Genomic DNA, 20,476 nt, shown 5'->3' on the forward strand with positions numbered 1-20,476 from the left:
CCTGGAAAGGAGGTCGTTAGCTTCTAAATACCACAAAAGACGAGCACTGACCATTCTTTCCAGGATCTTGCACAAGCAGCTCGTCAGAGCAATAGGACAATAATATTTTGGTATTTTTGGATCCTTTCCTGGTTTCGGAAAGGAAAGGATGGTAGCCATATGCCAAGAGTCCGGAAATGTCTCTTCAATATAGATTCTATTATAGAGACAGAGCAAACGATCCATGGATTCCGAAGAAAGGTGTTTAATCATCTCATAATGGATGTCGTCTAGCCCAACAGCACTCGCCTTGGATAGTGAGAGTGCTGCTTTCAGCTCCCACTGTGTAAACGGCTGATTGTATTCCTCGCAATTGTTAGAGGACAGCTTCAGGTGATGTTTTTCTGACATTTGTTTGAGCGCGAGGAACTCTGGGGGGAGTACGATGTTTCTGAAGACACTTTAGCAAATGTCTCCCTGAGAGTATTTACAATTGCAGTTAGATCTGCAAATTGTACATCCACTATGTTCCAGGATCGATGAAGGGTGAGAGGTGTATTTGCTCTTCATTTTCCGAACTTTAACGCAGATGGCTTTGGGATTGGCAGCCTGTGTAAGGGAAGATGAAAATCTGATCCAAGATTCCTTTTGGCTCTGACATCTGATGTACCGTGCTTTGGCACGTGCACATTTGAAGGCTATTAAATTAACTGTGGTGGGATAACGACGAAATATTCCCCATGCTTTGTTTTGAGCCTTCCTAGCTGCTGTGCATTCTCCATTCCACCATGGTTTTGGAAAACGTGGAAAGTCGGACGATGTCCCTGGAATTGCAACTGCCGCTGCCTGGACCATACTTTCTGTGATATGCTTTACTGACTCAGGCCGACTGTAGTGGTATTGAATGTTGCCAGATGACAAAAGGCATTCCAGTCAGCGTGATCGATCTTCCAACGTGGTATCCTCGACTGGTGACATTGTCTCCCATTACAAATGGTGGATAACACAAGGAAGTGATCACTACCATAAAGGTTTTCTTCAACCTCCCATGTACTCAGAGGCAGGAGGGAAGCGGAGCATATGGAAAGATCAATGGCAGTAAATGAATGGGTAGCCATGTGGAAAAAGGTGTTAGATCCCACATTTAGAAGGGCCAGATCATTGTTTTCAAGCAATTGCTCAATAATCTGACCTCTTCTACCGATGTCAGAATTTCCCCACAGAGTATTATGTCCATTGAAATCCCCTAATAATAGAAAAGGGGGTGGCAATTGCTTGATAAGATCATCAAGGTCTGCCTGGGTGGTGTCGTTCCCAAGTGGCAAATAAATGGAGCAAACAGTTAAAAGGAACCCTACTGTAAGACGAACTGCTACGGCCTCTAGATTAGTGGTGAGAAGCATAGCTTGAAATGGGGTGTGGTTACCCACAAGGATAGTGACTCCTCTGTGGGCAAGTCCACCCCCAGCTCTGTCTCTGCAAATAACTGAGCAGTTACGTAAGTAAGGGTCCTCATTTGCCTTTAAATAGGTCTCCTGTAGGCAAAAGCAAGTTGGTTCATGCTTGCTCAGAAGAGCTTTATGTCATTATTTCTACGGAATCCACGACAATTCCATTGTAGAAATTTAAATGTACCAATTATTTAGATTTATTGGGTCCGTCTGGTGGCTTCGTTTTCTCAGTCCTGGGTTTATCTCTCTTTGAAAAGACCGGATGTTGGCCTGCATCCATTTCTTCTTCTTCTTTCGCAAAGAGTTCCAGGACAGACTTGTCCTGTACCTCCTTATCTTCGACATCCATTGTCTCGTGGATTGTAGATGCCTATTCTGCTTTTTTTGGAGTTTCTTTAGCACTGTAGTGTTTTGGAAGTGCTGGAGCACAAGGAGGTACGGATATAGGAGTGGCGGCTGACTGTGATTTTTGGGTGGGCTTTTGGGAACTTAATAAATAGCATGCAATGGAGGTAAATGACTCCCTTGGTGGAATACTCATATCAGTCTGAGTACCGATGGTACTTTTCCCAGAAGCTTTCTGGGCGTATGAGGGCTTAGCGCTATTTATTGGTTGGATGTGTTTTCTGGCCTCCTGATAGGAGATGTTTAGCTCTGTTTTAGTCTCTGAATTTCCTTTTCATCTTTCCACCGCTGGCATGCTCGAGAATATGCAGGGTGTTCTCCTTGGCAGTTAGTACAGCTTGGCTTAGAAGCTAAATATTCCTTGCCCTCGTGGTCTTTAGCATCACAGCGAGCAGAGGCAGGGGTGCCATGACTAGCTGTCTGAGAGTGGCCATACTTTTGGCATTTAAAAGACCTCAGTGGGTTCAGGATATAAATCCTCACTGGGCAGTTTAAATAGCCTGCTTTTATGGAACTTGAGGCCGTGGGGTGTTGTTAGGATGAGAATTTGGGTAGGGACGAGATTCCCATTCTTCCGCATTGATATTCTTTTGACAGCCGTCACTCCTTGGTCTTTAAGTTCAGAGAAGATCTCTTCTTCAGAAACATGAAGAAGGTCCCACTCTGATATGACCGCGTGAGAAATTCAAGGTTTTATGGTGTGTGTGTGTGGGGGGGGGGGTAATGATGATGGGATCCCCCTAACGATGTGGCTTTCAGTAGTCGCTGCGCATGTTTTTGACTTGCAGTCTCAACTAAAATGTCTCCAGAACATAGCCTTTTGACAGATTTTGGAGATCCTGTCAACCCTTCTAATCCTTTCTGGATGAAGAAGGGTGACATTTTCTCGAGTATCTGCTCTCCGGTGGAATTGAGAATGAGGAAAAGCGGTGTCACAGGTGGTCTATCCTCAGTTCTGGGCCTTTTTGAGCTCCAGTTATCGGTATCTTCCGATCGATTAGGTAGGGGCCTAGTTGGGGCCCCAAAAGAAATAGAATTTAAATTACTCATAGGAGTAAGATAAAAATTTCCAATACACTAAGTACCTCACCCACCACGTTGCCCTACGAGGGGACGCCCACTCATGAACTAGCAGGTACTGCTTACACGAATGGGACGCCAAGTTCCCTTAGGAGCACCATACCCACATTTCCAATAAGACTTGATCCCATCACAGGACCAAAGGAAGGGAGACTTATTGGAACGCAGTTGACCCAAGCAGTAAGAACCACCCGCCGATTGATCCCAGTCAGGCCTGTCCGGAACCACCCATCTTGTCGAAGCAGGGACCAAAATGGTGTATTAAGGCTGGGCCCCTCAACCATCAGGATCCCCCTTTCCAAATTTCCACGGGTCGCGGTGCACACGCCAGATTCCAATGATGTTTTGGTTTTTTTTTTTTTTTTTTTTTTTGGAGCATTAGCAACTAAGGCCATATTGCTCCGGGATATGCGGTGGTCATTCCCTGACCTTCCCGCATCCTCCGTATTTGGTGGTGACGGGCTCGAACCCCGGTCTAATCAAGAAGCATGTGCTACGCACTGCTGCTCCTTCCCACCTGGCTACGGAGACGCCTACCAATGATGTAACCCTGGAATCAAGGTATGAGCGTTGGATCCCAGTGATGCTAATCTGGAAGACCAGCAGCATCACTGGGAGGTCCCCTCACCACGTACAGGTGCCCACATCGAGGGGCAGTGATCTCAGGGTACTAATGTGGAATTTAATTATAAGAATAACAACACTCAAGGGTAAAGAGAACTTCTTCTGCTTTCATAAGGGTAACTATACTGGTTTAGACAGGTTTTTTTTTTTTTTTTTATCAAGTTTACATTATACCTTACTCTATCAAGTTTCAAGTTATATATATTAACACTATATCATTATTCACAGAGTTTTAAGTTTACTTTTAGTATATCCTTACTAATAGTAAAATTTCTTAGCTAAAAACTAAAAAATGTATGCCAACCTACATGATTAGATACCTTCGAGCCACTTATTTATCCCAATTAAAATCCTATAATTCCACTGCACTTCTAGTTACGTGTGCAATATTTGTACCAAAACACCAATACAAAAGTTGTACAAATAATAAGTTGTAACTTACAAAATCTCTAGCTAAATTTAAAAATAAGCTAACAAACATGACTAAGACTATTAAACTACTTGTCAAACACAATTTAGTATGTTATTTAATCAAATGTAAATATTTCCAAAAAAAACTTATCCACCCCCACAAGCTCAAAATTCTTCATCTGCACATTTTGTAATCTAGAGGCAAAAAGAGATAATTCAGAAACAAATCCAGCCCCTGAAGGAATGAAATTTGAAGAAAAACACAGAAAACTCTACATATGAGTACTCAAGAAGGACAAACTTCAAGTAAACCTTACATATTAATTGTTTCATTAATTTTTTTAATATTCTTCTAGTCTAGTCATATTTTTAATATTCCTCTAACCTAAATATTTTATTTTAAATGCTTGAGGAGGATACAGATAGTACTGTACTTATGGTACTAATAACTGATGCTAATTTATGGTACCATAATCAATATTAAAATAACATAATATCAAAATACAGTTACCTATCTATAGTATTGTATTTATAAAAAATAACCCTTAACAATATATCTTTTTGCTCAGTCTCAACAACTAATTAAGGAGACATAAATCAAAGGATAACTGTATATGATCACCGAATTATCAGGTCTTTTGTTGGTGATACCAAAACAATTGTAAGCTTTGATTTACTAAAAAAAAAATCAATAAAATAAAATAAAATAATAATATATATCCATTTAACATTGGAATATATTCTTACAAATTAGACTGATTCAGTGAACATTTAATTATACACACCAACGAATGATTAAAATAGGATCAGGTATAAATCATTAGGAAAGTGCTTAAGGGCAAGACAAAATTCTCAGAAGGATGGTGAACTTCGACCTACAGAAAGAAGGTCAGATCAGAATTCCTCGAAAAAGTCCGAGCCAGAAGTATACAGAGAAACGGAGGTCAAGGACGAAGGAATTAATCAAGGATTATATTAAAATAAAAGGGAGGAAGAATTTAGGACCAAATGGGATATATAAGAATTTGTTCAGTGGAAAATGGGAGAGAGAGAGTTGGTCATGTAGAGTGAGTAAGCCGTTTTAGAGAGTGGTTGGTTGGTGAGTTTTTTTGGAAGTGCAGAACAAAGGAATCCCGAAATGAAGACCATAATGGAAAGTCATCCTAAAACCAAGGAGCTGGCCCAACCTGAGAAGGGAAAATTAATTGTAAGTACTGGTTATCATTATTATACCTAGCCAAGATATAGTCCATGGAGAGAAGAGAATGACAAAATAAGGCATTCTGTACTGCGAACTCCTATCTGCGAATGACATGATTAACCAATAAAGTGGAAGGAACCCCAAGGGGCTCAACATCTGGTGAGTATGGACTTGGCACACCCAGGGTCCTCAGCTAGATATCATCATTCTTCTCTTTCTTGGTGATTTCCTTCTCTCTCTCTCTCTCTCTCACACAGGGTAACTCAAATTTTTTTTGGCTGGTGCAGCATAAGCCTCATGCTTCCTTGCACCATATGGCTAATAATAATAATAAAACCCAACTGATGTCTTAAAAAACTGTAAATTATTCTTCGTGGTAATGAGATTTAGTAAAGAACTTTTGTAACGGTACATCCCTATGGAGTTTGCCTGTATTGGACAATTTGTATGTACATAAGTTTGAACCCTTGTATTAAACATGTTACAATTAACTATGTGTATTTGTCAGTTTGTCTCACTCTATTCTAGCTAACCCAAAATCCCTGGACTTATGCAATCAGAGGCCCAAGGGTAACATATAGTTACCAAAATAAAATAACAGTAGGTGGTAAAAATATATATATAAATTAATTAAACAATTATATATATATTTTTTTTTTATGAAAACCCCAAACATGAAAGGTATCAAAACCTATAGTACTTAGTACCGTGCATGGGTTGAAGGAGAAGTATGGGGGAAGGGGGATGACGGAAACTTTGCTCTAGGGACTAAACATGGGTTTCACCACTTCAAGCCTCCAATAAGCAAAGTGGTGGTATTTCACCGGTTGATATATATATAGTACTGAGAAAAAAGTGTACACCTACACAATGAAGGGAAAATAATCCATTAAGCAACCTTCTGAGTAATGGCACAATTACATAAGAGGTGAAACTACAACACTGGTGCTCTTTAATAATCATACCAATCAAACCAGCGAAATCCCCAAACCCAACAGTTCACCTGTTATGTTAATTAAGCAGGTCACCTCTCAGGTGACCCTCAAAAATAACATTCCTGCATTACTTATACATAATAAGTAGAAATATATGTGAATCCCCATGTTTGAAATTTCATGCACAAAGTCTTGTAAACAGGAAAATGGAAGTGAATAAAATAATGTTTCTATTTTATGTTTAAAATGTTTTCTTTTCAATTTTTAGCAGAATTTGTATTTTTTTTTAAATAAAAGGTAAATGCATAGTGTTTTTTAATAATTAAATTTTTTATTAAAACTTGAAAAGTACATAAAATAAGTGCTGCAATCCATTAAGAAAAACATGGAATACTGCCACTGTTAAAAAAAAATTCCAGAAATTTAAAAGAAAGTTTTGTATATTTCAGGTGACCTGCCACACCATTTTTGCTAAAAACTTTGGGGTGAAATGACCATTGGGTTAAAGAGCACAGGCATATGACTTTTAAAGATGTTGTTGTTATTTGGTTTTTAGGAGCATTAGCAACAAAGGCCATATTGCTCCAGGATATGCGGTGGTCATTCCCTGACCTTTCCGCATCCTCTGTATTTGGTGGTGACAGTCTCAAACCCCAGTCTAATCAAGACGCGTGTGCAACGCACTGCTGCTCCTTCCCACATGGCTATGGGTGCCCCCTACAATAGCAGATAGCAATATAATATACTACTTTTACAGAGCAGTGTTGCTTATTTGTAGTGTAAGACTAGGTCAAATCATGTGATCTGCTTTTGATTTGCAATATGAGGATGTTAAATGCATTTTGTAGTAAATTTAATTTGCTTTTTGGCTAAATGCAGAAATGAGGCTTTTGCCCCTTCATATACTTTGTTTTGCATCTCTTGTATGCCCATCAGTGTTAGATTTACTTGAATTGTAATAGTGATCAGACAATAAATATAAAAATATTCTCTTGATATCAAAATAGCATAAAAAATTAAATTTCAAAATTAATACTCACTTCTCTGGATCCATTTCTTAAAAATTAATTCTGGAAATAAAAAATATTTGTAGATTTTATGATTATACAAAGTATATTCTTAAAATGAGGGCAGCATTCAAAAAAACTAACTACCTTAAACAAAGTAAAGTATATACAGTCGAACTTGGTTATAACGAGCATCAAGGGACCGACAAATTTCTTCATTATAACCATTACTCGCTATATCCATGATTGCAGAGATGGGAAACCCCTGGGCCATTAAACAATGAACACTTTATATCCGTGATGAGTTAAATCTACCTCCCATTTTTTAAAATTCTCAATAACTTGATAAAAAGATAGATTCAAAAAATAAAAGAAATATTAGAGAGAAAAAGATAATATAAGAATATACCAACATATTATTTGTATTAATATGCTTGTATAAACTACAATACACTTAACAATAAACACAATTTATTTTTCCGTAATTAAAAAAATACTAATTATAAACACGATTTCAATTAGTCTTTATTTATGAATCTTAAAATTGATGTTTGTTTTAAAGATTTCACTTTGATATTTCTTAAGTTTCCCTTAAAACATTCAATGCATTAAAAGTCTCATTACTTGCCTCAGTTCCTTCAAAAAATTTGACTAATAAGTCCATTGCACCATGAGCTTGTGAGCCCTGATTTTGATTCACTTGTCATCACAATCATTGTTATCGTCATTGTTGAGCACAGCATCTACATTGTCACTCTCTGTAGGAAGACCACTAGTTAACAAGTTGTCACTGACTCATACAAATTCATCAATGTTATCTGTATTAAAACCTACAATGTTGTTAAGTAACAACCATTCGGATAATGGTAAGTTATTTTCTTCATTTCCATCATCTTCATCTACGAACTAGGGGACATAAATTCAAGTTACGGGGGGAAATGTTTAGATTGGACTGCAGGAAGTTTTATTTTAGCCAGCGAGTTATAAATTACTGGAATAAGTTGCCTTCATGGGTGGTAGAGGCCGACAGTTTGGGGAAATTCAAAGGTCATCTGGATAGTACTTTCGGGTAAGGGAAGTGCATAGGATGATAGGTTTAATTTCCTTTTTATTTATATTTTATTTTATTTATATATTTTTTTTATTTATTAATTATTATTATTTAGTTATTTATTTATTTTTTGTTTTTATCATTGTTTTGTTCGGATTTTTTTTTTTTTTTTTTTTGGCTGGTGCAGCATAAGCCATAGGCTTTCTTGCACCATGCAGCCATTACTAATACGATTTAAATTTCATTTTGAATTTAATTTCAACTTCTTGAAGCAATTCGATATGATCGAAGTAACATTGTTCCACGCATCATTGAATAAATTTATAGCATCCAATATCGATATAGACTTTAAGTTTCTGTTCTCTTTGACTTATCAGATATAGAGCTAGAAATCTTTTATAAAATGCTTTCAAACTTTTGATTCCACCTGTGTCCATTGGTTGTAATATTGATGTCGCATTGGGAGGCAGAAACATTAGCTTAATGTTAGACAAATTTTGTATCTGGGGATGTGCAGGACAGTTATTAATATCCGAAGTCATCCAAGCTTTTTTGTTCGTAGTGTAATCCACAGGAAGTTTCCATACATTTTTGAAACAACAAAGTTTTAATGATTTTCCGATAACAAACAGTTTTTTTTTTTTTTTTTTTTTTAATTCCTGTCATATTTGTGCATACGATTTTTTTCTGCCAACACATTTTTTCCCTTTGAATTTAAATGTATTGTCAGGTGTCAAATTATAAAACAGTCCTGTTTCATTGGCATTGTAGATGTATTCGTCATTGAAATCTTTCCTGATTTCTGCCCAAATTCTGCCTGTACAAATTCCTTGCATCCAAATTGTTTAGCAAATTTTTCCGCTTAAGCCTTCAAGATCGGGCCATCTATTGAAAATCCAGCACTTCTTTGTGTAGTGAACCATTGAAGTAATGCTTCATTGATATCTGTAAACTCGCACTTTCTAAATTTTTTTTTTCGGTTATGTTCTTTTCCAGTGCCGATATGTAAACATCTTTATTCTTCCACAATGCCAATACACTTAAAGAGGACAAAGAAAGCTTTTTACATACTTCACAACATTTTTTGCACCACATTCTAACTCATGAATAATTTCCACTTTTTTGCAAATCGAGAGAGACTTTCTTTTGTTAGTAGACATGTTTCCGAAGGAAGGGTTCATTTCTAACTGATTTTACTTTAAGAATGATAAAGTGATCTGCATACAAAGTTCTTAGATGTCCCGCAATGCATACATGGTTCTTAGAAGTCAAGAAATCCATTCAACGTTCTTAGAAGTCCCGAAATAAATTTATGGTTCAGTGAATACAAGACAATCTGTAAATAGGGTAATGCAACAAACGGAATGCCAATGCAGTATTGTATAGCCCTCATCCCGAGAAGACAAGGTCATAAACCAGCAGCTAATCCGATGCAGATGGTCATAAAGCTAAGTTGCCCTTTTCATTTCCATTTATTTCAATTAACTCAAGAATTGGGTTTTTCTGACTACTCGAGCAATTAAGAATGTTTGCATAGTTACCAAATTTTGTTTGGTATATCCGTTTAGTACACTAGTTATAACCATGAGCGATTGTATGGGAATACGAATAAATTAAAATAATTATGGCTTTTTGCTCGTTACAGCCATGATCTCATTATTTCCATGCTCGTTATAACCAAGTTGGACTGTATATTTCTTGACCATCTAACAAAATATCTCTTTTATAAAAGAACAAGTTCACATTAAATTTATAATGTATCTACAGTACAATTTTAAAACCGCCACTGGGCAGTGCAGTTTTAAAAGTTACACAAAAAAAAAAAAAAAAAACACGGGGAAAATTAAAATTAACAAGTCACGTCAGCTCTATGCCTGTTGTGCAGGGTTGATGAGACCCCTAGTTTTAGTAATTCATGCTCTTCATCTACTCCATACACACAGCTGAACCTCCTAATAGCTGTTTATGAAAATGTTTTCTTTGATTACTCCACTGAAAATTACAGAAATCTCTGTTCATTATTGCACAATTAGGAGAAATTTAGGAATTAAATTAAACCTAATTATATGCATATATTAAGTGGCATCTGTCACATAGAATTATTAAGTTAGCTGGATTTAATGATGCACACTTTCCTTTTATCAGTAACACTCTCTGGCTTCATGACATTGTCTGGAATCAAACTGTTGACAAGGATGCTTCGCACAGCGGCACTCCTGTTAGTGACAAACTGACATCCACTTGCACACATTTATTGAAGTGCACAGGTTTTTCGATTTCTATTTTGCTCACTGACAGGTCTAAAGAGAGAGAATTCTGAAATTTAATAAAAAATATGTTTTTAATATAAAAAATGAATTTTCACAATTGTGTTCAAAAACAATTTAAAATAAAGGTGGCATGAAAAAGTGAATAATTTTAAATTTTTTTTTCTGATTTTTCAAATTCATGCATTACAGTAGTGGTCAAAGTAATTCCACGTAACTAGTGCCAGGTTATATATACAGTGCCATAACAGAAAGTACTCTATAATTCTTGATTCCCAATATTTCCATGTTCCCCCCGACCCAACTCTCTCTCTCTCTCTCAAAAGTAGATTCACACACTTGGTGCCTTAACTTATTGTTTGTTTTTTTGGTTTTTTTTAGGAGCATTAGCAACTAAGGCCATATTGATTCGGGATATGCGGTGGTCATTCTCTGAACCTTTCCGCATCCTCCGTATTTGGTGGTGATGGGCTCGAACCCCGGTCTAATCAAGAAGCGTGTGCTACGCACTGCTGCTCCTTCCCACCTGGCTACGGAGGCGCCTGCCTTAACTTATGTTTACAAATACTGTACTATAAGAAAATAGTATGAATACAAAGTTGCAGTGGAAGAAGCATTGAAACATAATCTTTCAATATGACTTCCAACAGAATCAACCTCTTGCCAAACATGCTGTAATCAAGCTAGTATAATTTTCGATCACGGCAGTGATCCCTCTCTTCAAGTTGGTCACATAATGGGGGGGGGGGTTATATGTCTTGTCATTAACATATACAGGCAGTTCTCGCTTTACGAGTTCCTGGGTTTATGAGGTTTTTTTGTTTTTTTTTTGAAGTATCAAGTATCAACAAAATCGAAAATATGAACATTAATTGCAAAAAATTAATGTTAAACATTCATAAATACTGCATTTCAAACCACACTCGTAGTTATATAATACAGTGTACCCCGCTTTACGATATTGATGTTACCATCGTATCGCAAAAATATCATAATGTGAACCAAATAACACTGTTTTTTGGTAATTCATTCCACAACCTCGGAAGTTCAAATTTTCACTATATAATTCCCTAAAAGGTCGTTTTTATAGTGTAAATTGTATTAGTTACTAATTTAAATCATTAAACACACTACACTTTCATTGTTATCAATGTTATAAGAACCAATTTTGAATGGCTTTGTGATATTTTCTAAAGCACATTTCTTGAAGTCACGACTATAAAACAATAAAAACAATATGGACTTTCCAGTTTATTGGGCTTTTCTGTTACTGCAAGCAATTATAAGCAGATAGTAAACTCGATGTTATTGCATTTGTGAAAATACTAATAGTTGGAATTGTGTGAGTTTTCATGTTATTATGGTTAAATGTGTTTGGCCTTTACTGAAATCTTCATTTATATAAAAAACAAATAAATTTTCAGAATCTTCTCTTCATTCTTTTTTTTAAGCTTCGTAAACTTGCTACTCCGTGCAAGTCATGTGAGTTGCAATTTGTGCGTTCTGTTAAAAAATGCTTATGCATGCTATTGAAATTTATAAAGAAATGATAATCTTCGAAATGAAAGCCTCTTGAAGCATTTCTGAAGAATAAAACTCCTTATGCAACAAACCAATGAGTGATCAACAACTGTGCATTTAGTCAATGATGAAGAATAAACATTCTTTAAACATTTGTAAGTCATAAATAATTTCATAAATAATTTAGGCCTAAATGGATGTCAGATAAACTGATGAGGCATATGGCAGAGAAGAAACATGCATGGGATACATACAAATTAACACACAACACAGAAGCCTATGATAGATACAAGTTGATCTGTAACCAAGTTACAAAGGAGGTTAGGCAGGCGAAGGCAGATTACGAGAAATCTTTGGCAAGGGATGCAAAGAAAAACAGCAAAGAGTTCTTTACTTATGTAAACTCTAGAAGGAAGGGGATGAATCAGATTGGACCACTTGATATCGATGGGTCAACTGTTGAGATCCAGCTCAGGTAGCTAACAAACTAAATGAATATTTTGCATCGACATTCACACATGAGGAGTTATTTAGTGAGGGGAAAGCCAGAGGTGTATTCAACTCTAGCAGTAAGCTAGAGAATCTTGTAATAACTGAGAGTAAAGTGGAGGAGAAATTGTTGAAGATAAACACAAGAAAGGCACCCGGGGTGGATGGGATCTATCCAGTTATATTAAAGGAGGCAGCAGAGGAAGTAAGCAAACCCTTAGCCATAATTATGAGAGCTTCTTAGGACTCAGGGGAGGTACCCACAGACTGGAGATGTGCAAATGTGACCCCAATTCACAAAGGAGGATCAAAGGCTGACACAAGAAATAAAACACCTGTGAGTTGAACTTCTGTTCCAGGAAAATTAATGGAGGCACTAGTTAAAGAAGCACTGCAGGATCATTTAGACAAGACTTCAGTTATAGCTCGGACACAGCATGGTTTTGTTAAGAGGAAGTCTTGCCTGACCAATTTGATTGGATAGTATGATGCAGTCACAAAGGAACTGGATGCAGGGAATAACTTTGATATTATATACTTGGATCTTAGAAAGGCTTTTGATACTGTTGCACATGGAAGACTGCTGCACAAATTGGAGCAGTGTGACATTGGAGGCAAATTGCTGTTGTGGATAAAGGGGTGGCTGAGGGGGAGAAGACAGATGTTGTTGTTGTTATTTGGTTTTTAGGAGCATTAGCAACTAAGGCCATATTGCTCCGGGATATGCGGTGGTCATTCCCTGACCTTTCCGCATCCTCCGTATTTGGTGGTGACGGTCTCCAACCCCGGTCTAATCAAGAAGTGTGTGCTACGCACTGCTGCTCCTTCCCACCTGGCTACGGAGGCGCCGGAGAAGACAGAGAGTGGTAATCAATGGACACTGCTCGTCGTGGACTAATGTTATTAGTGGAGTCCCTCAGGGCTCAGTGTTGGGTCCATTATTGTTTTCTGTATTCATAAATGATATTGATGATGGTATATCAAGCTTAATGTCAAAGTTTGCAGATGATACTAAGGTAGGCAGGGTTGTCAAGGACACTACTGACACTATGCTGCTGCAACAGGATCTGGAAAGGTTGAGCAGATGGGATGAGAGGTGGCAAATGAAGTTTAACATTGACAAATGTAAAGTACTACACATGGGAAACAGCAACCCCAGAGCAATGTATCAACTCTGTGGTACTACACTGACAGTGGTAGAGAATGAAAGGGACCTGGGGGTGGTTGTGCAGGCAGATATGAAGTTCTCTGAGCAGTGCAGATGGGCTGCAAGAGTAGCTCATGGTGTATTGTCAATGATATATAGGAATTTTTCTAGCAGGGATAAGGAGGTGATTATTCCCTTGTATAAGGCAATGGTCAGGCCACACCTAGAGTACTGTATACAGGTCTGGAGGCCTCATTTCAAGAAGGATGTAGACCTGCTGGAACGAGTACAGAGAAGGGCTACAAGATTAGTGAATGGAACAAAGGGGTGCTCTTACGAAGAAAGGCTTAAGTTTTGCAAATTACAGTGTCTGGAGACTAGGCACCAGCGAGGTAATCTGATAGAGGTGTATAAAGCCTTGAATGGTTTGAGCATGCTCAATGCTGATGGGATTCTTCCTCTCGCTCAGAATAATCACCTGAGAGGGCATAAATTCAAATTGAGGAAGGACAGATGTACGATAGACGTGCGGAAGTTTGCCTTTAGCCAGCGGGTGGTTGGTTGGTGGAACAGACTTCCATCCCTTGTCGTGGAAGTTGATAGCCTAAATAAGTTTAAGGCTCAGCTGGACAGGTATTTTGAAAGAACAGAGGGGTGAAGTGGAAGTGGTTTTTTTTTTTTTTTTTTTTGGCTGATGCTGCATAAGCTTGCTTTCTTGCATCAAATGCCTCTACTAATGCTAATGCTCTATTATTATAATTTGCTTGATTTTACAGGCTACGTTTTCATTTCTTTGGATAAATCAATCATTGTTTAAACATAAACTAATCAGCTAACTAATTTTATTGTTGATAATGTAATCCCTATTTTTAACATTATGTCTATGGGAAATAAATTCCGCTTTTCGAGTTTTCACTTTACGAGCACGCACTAGCAACAAATTAACTCGTAAAGGAACAAATTGACTCAAGAACTACCTATACCTAAAAAAGAAGGCAATGTTAAAAAGATATAAAAAAACAATGTTTTTTATACCTAAAAAAAAAAAGACAATGTTAAAAAGAATTTTTAACATTATGTCTATGGGAAATAAATTCCCGCTTTACGAATTTTCACTTTACGAGCAAGCACAAATTAACTCAAGAACTACCTAGTACTAGGAACGAATTAACTAGTAAAGGAACAAATTAACTCAAGAACTACCTAGCGCTAGGAACAAATTAATTCGTAAAGGAACAAATTAACTCAAGAACCACCTAGTGCTAGGAACGAATTAACTCATAAAGGAACAAATTAACTCAAGAACTATCTAGTGCTAGGAACGAATTAACTCGTAAAGGAACAAATTAACTCAAGAACTACCTAGTGCTAGGAACGAATTAACTCGTAAAGGAACAAATTAACTCAAGAACTACCTAGACCTAAAAAAGAAGTCCAACAGTGAGAACCCCAGGGGCTCACATCTGGTGAGTATGGGCTTGTCAAACCCAGGGTCCTGAGCTGAATATCATCATTCTTCTCTTTCTTAGTGATTCCGTTCTCTCTCTCTGCGTAATTCAGAAAATTTTTTTTTTGACTGGTGCAGCATAACCCTCAAGCTTACTTGCACCATATGGGTAATAATAATATCTGGTAATCTAGCACGGATTGAGCGCCTGTGCACCCTACCCATCAACCTGAAAAGTGGAGATCCAAACAGCCTCCAACATCCTTATGAAAATGATGGCTGTGCCATCCTGTTAAAAAAGGCACATTGTTGAAGAGATCATCTTGAGCAATTTGAGGGGATTAAGATAATTCACCAGAATGTCTTAATAGCTAACAAACTGAATGGGTATTTTGAATTTACTTTAACACGTGAGGAATTCAGTAAGGAAGGAGAAGAGAGAAGTTTACTAAACTCTAACAGGGAGCTAAATGATTTCGTAATAACAGAGAGTAAAGTGGAGAAGAAATTGTTGAAGTTAAACATAAAAAAGACACCTCGGGCAGACGGAATCTATCTAGTTATATTGAAGGAGGCAGCAAGGGAAGTAAGCAAACCCTTAGCCATCATTCTGAGAACATCCTTAGATTCAGGGGAGTTCTCTGTGGACTGGAGATGTGAAATGTATCCTCAATTTACAAAGATGGTTCAAAGGGTGGCACAAATAATTATAGACCTGTTAATTTAACTTCTGTTCCAGGAAAAATAACGGAGTCACTGGTTAAAGAAGTGATGCAGGATCATCCAGACAAGACTGCAGTAATAGTTAAGACACAGCATGGGTTTGTTAAGGGGAAGTCTTGTCTGACCAATTTAATTGGATACTATGATGTAGTCACAAATAAACTGGATGCAAAAAATAATTTTGATATCATATAACTGGATTTCCGGAAAGCTTTTGATACTGTTACACATGGAAGACAGCTGTACAAATTTGTGCAGTGTGGCATTAAGGTTAAGTTGCCGCAATGGATAAAGGGATGGTTGAGTGGGAGACAGCAGAGTGGTAATAAATGGACACTACTCTATGTGGAGTAATGTTATTAGTGGAGTCCCCCAGAGTTTGGTGCTGAGTCCATTGTTGTTTTGTGTATTTATCAATGAAGGTATATCAGGCTTAATGTCCAAGTTGCAGTATGCTATTGCAACAGGATCTAGATAAGTTAGGCAGATGGGCTGATTGGTTGTTATTTGGGTTTTTTTTTTTTTTTTTAGGAGCATTAGCAACTAAGGCCATATTGCTCCGGGATATGCAGTGGTCATTCCCTGACCTTTCTGCATCCTCCATATTTGGTGGTCATGGGCTCGAACCCTGGTCTAATCAAGAAGTGTGTGCTACGCATTGCTGCTCCTGCCCACCTGGCTACGGAGGCACCACAGATGGGCTGAGAAGTGGCAACTGAAGTTTAACATTGACAAATGCAAAGTACTGCATATGGGTAGCAGTAACCCAAGAAAAACACACCAACTGTGTGGTACTACACTCAGGGAGGCGAAGAATGAAAAAGACCTGGGGCTAATTGTGCATTCAGATGTGAAGTTCTCTTAGCAGTGCAAATGGGCTGCCAGAGCAGGTCATGGAGTTTTGTCAATGATATATAGGAATTTGCTAGCAGATACAAGGAAGTGATTATACCTTTGTATAAGGCAATGGTCAGGCCAAACGTACTGCATACAGGTCTGGAGGCCTCATTTTAGGAAGGATATCGATTTGCTAGAACAAGTACAGAGAAGGGCAACAAAATTGGTGAGAGAAACAAAGGGGTGCTCTTACCAAGAGAGGCTCAAATTCTGCAAGTTGCAGCATCTGGAGACTAGGCACCTGCAAGGTGATCTGATTGAGGTGTTCAAGGCCTTGAATGGTTTGAGCAGGCTCGATGCTAATAGGATACTTCTGCTTGCTCAGATTAAGAACCTGAGAGGGTTATTTGTTATTTTATTATTTGGTTTTTAGGAGCATTAGCAACTAAGGCCATATTGCTCCGGGATATGCGGTGGTCATTCCCTGACCTTTCCGCATCCTCCGTATTTGGTGGTGACAGGCTTGAACCCCGGTCTAATCAAGAAGCGTGTGCTACGCACTGCTGCTCCTTCCCACCTGGCTACGGAGGCACCCACCTGAGAGGGCATAGATTCAAATTGAGGAAAGACAGCTATAGAATAGATGTGCAGAAGTTTGTCTTTAGCCAGCAGGTAGTTAATTTCTGAAATAGACTTTCTGTTGTTGTGAAAGTTGTCAGCTTAAATAAATTTAAGAGAAATATTTGGAGTGACCGGAATTAGTGGAATAGGAAGTGTTTTTTTTTTTTTTTTTTGGCTGATGCTATATAAGCTTGCTTTCTTGCATAAAATGCCTCAACTAATGCTAATATACAGGACTGGCAATTGTTCTTTCTAAGAAAAATGGCCAGACACCTTTCTGAAACTTGCAGTGTTAAACATAACTTGGGTGCACTCAAAGTCACATTAGGTTCTTCACATCTCCACACTCCTACACTGGTGTGTGTGTGTGTGTGTGTGTGTGTGTGTGTGTGTGTGTGTGTGTGTGTGTGTGTGTGTGTGTGTGTGTGTGTGTGTGCACGCACCTTGCCTATAATGTGGAACATGCACTTATCACTAAACACAACCTTTAAGCAGCAAATGTGACCACACGTCTGACCTAAGCCATCAGTCAAATGGCTTGTATCATCTGCAAATTTAATGGTTTTAGATGCAACCACTTATGCAACACTCTCCACACTCATTTTTTTGTGATATGCTGTTCTTTGTTGGTCTGATAGATTTTGCATATTATGGATGAAACTACTACTCACTTCTTCAAAGGTTTCAGTCTTATGCCAAATGTAGATTGAACGGCTGACAAACTTTGTGTGAAATTTATGAATAGTAGTTGTCATGGACTTTTGTTCTTCTATCAACAAAATACATTGTACTCTTTCTTCATCACTGTATGTCACCAATTCTGTTTTTGTTACAGTAGTGCTGTAACAAAACTTCACACCAGCACCCTGGGGACCCAGGGTGCTGGTGTGAAGTGGACCACTGGCCACAGAACAAGCTCTTATAACAATGTTACCGCATCCGGGGTAGCCGATGTGCCAGCACTGGGGACCCAGGGTGCTGGTGTGAAGTGGACCACTGGCCACAGAACAAGCTCTTACAACAATGTTACCGCATCCGGGGTAGCCGATGCGCCAGCACTGGGGACCCAGGGTGCTGGTGTAAAGTGGACCACTGGCCATAGCAATAAGCTTACTAAATTTAAAATTGGCGAATGGAATGTTCGAACGGGGCACCACGTTGGACAAAAGGAAATCATTGCCCAAGAACTACTTAAGTGCAAGGTATCAATCGTGGCATTATCCGAATTAAGGCTCACCGGGTCTGGAACGATGATCATCCAACCACCAGCACCTAACGAAGCGGTTATGCTATTCTACTCTGGTGGTGAGAAACGAGAAGCAGGAGTGGGCTTTATGGTCGATGTTCAGGCCACCAGTAGTGTGATTGCTTTCCAACCAATATCGGACCGCCTGGCAGTCCTTACTGTCAAGGGCACCATCAAGACCCATATTATCTCCGCCTATGCACCGAGACTAGCCTGGACCCGACCAAGAATGACTTCTACAACCAGCTCCAACATACGCTGGATTCAATTCCACAGACAGAAGTGATCATCCTCGCAGGGGACTTTAATGCCCACATTGGCGTGGACAGATCTGGTTGGGAAACAACAATGGGCAAGTTTGGCCATGGGAAGATCAATGACAACGGACTACGTTTGTTGTCCTTTGCCGCATCTAACAACCTGATCATCGGAAACAGCCATTTCCAGCACCCTCAAAAACATCAACTTACATGACGAAATCCATATGGCAAGGACTCAGCAATCCTGGACTACATGCTGATCAACGCCCGATTTCGCTCATCACTCATGGACGTTCGTGCCATGAGGGGACCTGATTGCGGATCTGATCACTACCTCATCCGGGCTAAGGTGCAGCTCAAATTACAGCATGCAAAAAGGTCATCTCGGTCAGCCAAGCTGGACTGGAGGCAGCTAATGAATGCTGCCAACAAAGGGGCATATCAGATCGCCCTATCCAACCGCTTCGAGACGCTAGCCGTGCCCGAGGATATAAATGAAGAAGAAAAGCAGATCTCTGATGCCATCCTGGAATGTGCCAAGCCCCTATGTCCACCTGCCCGACGTCGAACGCAACCATGGATATCAGACGAGTGCCTCGACCTCGTGGACAAACGGAAACAGGCAAAGTTGGTCGACTTTGAACGGTACCGGCAGCTAAACCGAGAAGTCCGACAGAGGATGACAGCGGAAAGAGAAGCATACTGGAACCAAGTGGCAGACGATCTTGAAGTGGCGGCATCCAAGAACGAGTACCGCACTCTCTACCGCACCCTCAGATGTCTGAGTGGAAAGACCAAATTGACTAGTGACAACATCAAGAATGCTGATGGGACCTTCGTGCGATCACCGTCCAAACGCCTGCAATGGTGGAGTGAATTCTTCAAAGCATTGTATAATCACGACCAACCTCAGGGACCGCCAGAAGCCGCACTATCGATCGATCCCCCTGAAGTCTCCATGGTCGATGTTGAGCCTACAGTAGAAGAAGTGAAAGCAGCCATACAATCCCTAAAGAATGGCAGGGCACCAGGAGTGGACCAAGTCACCACAGAAGCGATCAAAGCCGGGGGAGATGTACTGCTTCGCCGACTACACTCACTCCTCAAAACCATCTGGTGCACTAAACAAATTCCGCTAACATGGAGGAAAGCCATTATCGTACCAATCCACAAGAAAGGTGATAACCGGGATTGCAAGAACTACCGTGGCATCAGCCTCCTTTCCATCATCGGAAAGGTCTTTATGAAGATCATCCAGTCAAGGCTGCAAAAACATTGCGAGCAAACCAGTCGAGAAGAACAGGCGGGATTTAGACCCGGGCAAGGATGCTGTGATCAAATCTTTGCCATCCGTCAGCTGATGGAGGAGAGGATCCGGTGTGGACAGCGAACCGTCATTGTTTTCATTGACTTTAAGTCTGCTCGACTGTGTCCATCGGCCTGCCTTATGGAAACTACTAGAGGTCGAACATGTACCTCGAAAAGTCATCACACTCCTCCAAACTGCATACAACGGTTTAACCAGCCAGGTGCACATCCAGAACGATTTATCAGGAATTTACCATCCAAACTGGAGTCCGCCAAGGGGATGTAGCCTCCCCGTTGCTTTTCAACATCGTGGTCAACGCCATTATGAGGCAAGCATTCAGAAACAGACGGGGCATACATTATGACAAGGATCACTATGTGACTGACCTGATGTTTGCCGATGATAGTGCTATCTTTGCTGGTAACGACTCTGAAGCCACGGGCATCCTCTACGACATTGCCCGGC

The 20,476-nt window shown here is 39.4% G+C and overlaps 1 protein-coding gene across 2 annotated transcripts in view; it reads right to left on the reverse strand.

Annotated features, from left to right (window-relative positions):
* LOC150077304 (nucleosome assembly protein 1-like 4) overlaps window positions 1-20,476 on the reverse strand; it is a 432,049-nt gene that overhangs the window by 374,103 nt on the left and 37,470 nt on the right. For both annotated transcript variants that reach the window (XM_090386809.1, XM_090386808.1), the window contains one exon: window positions 7,127-7,156. In XM_090386809.1, the coding sequence (XP_090242935.1) occupies window positions 7,127-7,140 (14 nt within the window). In that variant the 5' untranslated portion in view covers window positions 7,141-7,156. The remainder of the gene's footprint in view (window positions 1-7,126; window positions 7,157-20,476) is intronic.

Source organism: Mastigoproctus giganteus, chromosome 12 (assembly GCF_048544385.1).
Source record: "Mastigoproctus giganteus isolate SK-2022 chromosome 12, ASM4854438v1, whole genome shotgun sequence".
In the NCBI taxonomy this organism is placed as follows: domain Eukaryota; kingdom Metazoa; phylum Arthropoda; class Arachnida; order Uropygi; family Thelyphonidae; genus Mastigoproctus; species Mastigoproctus giganteus.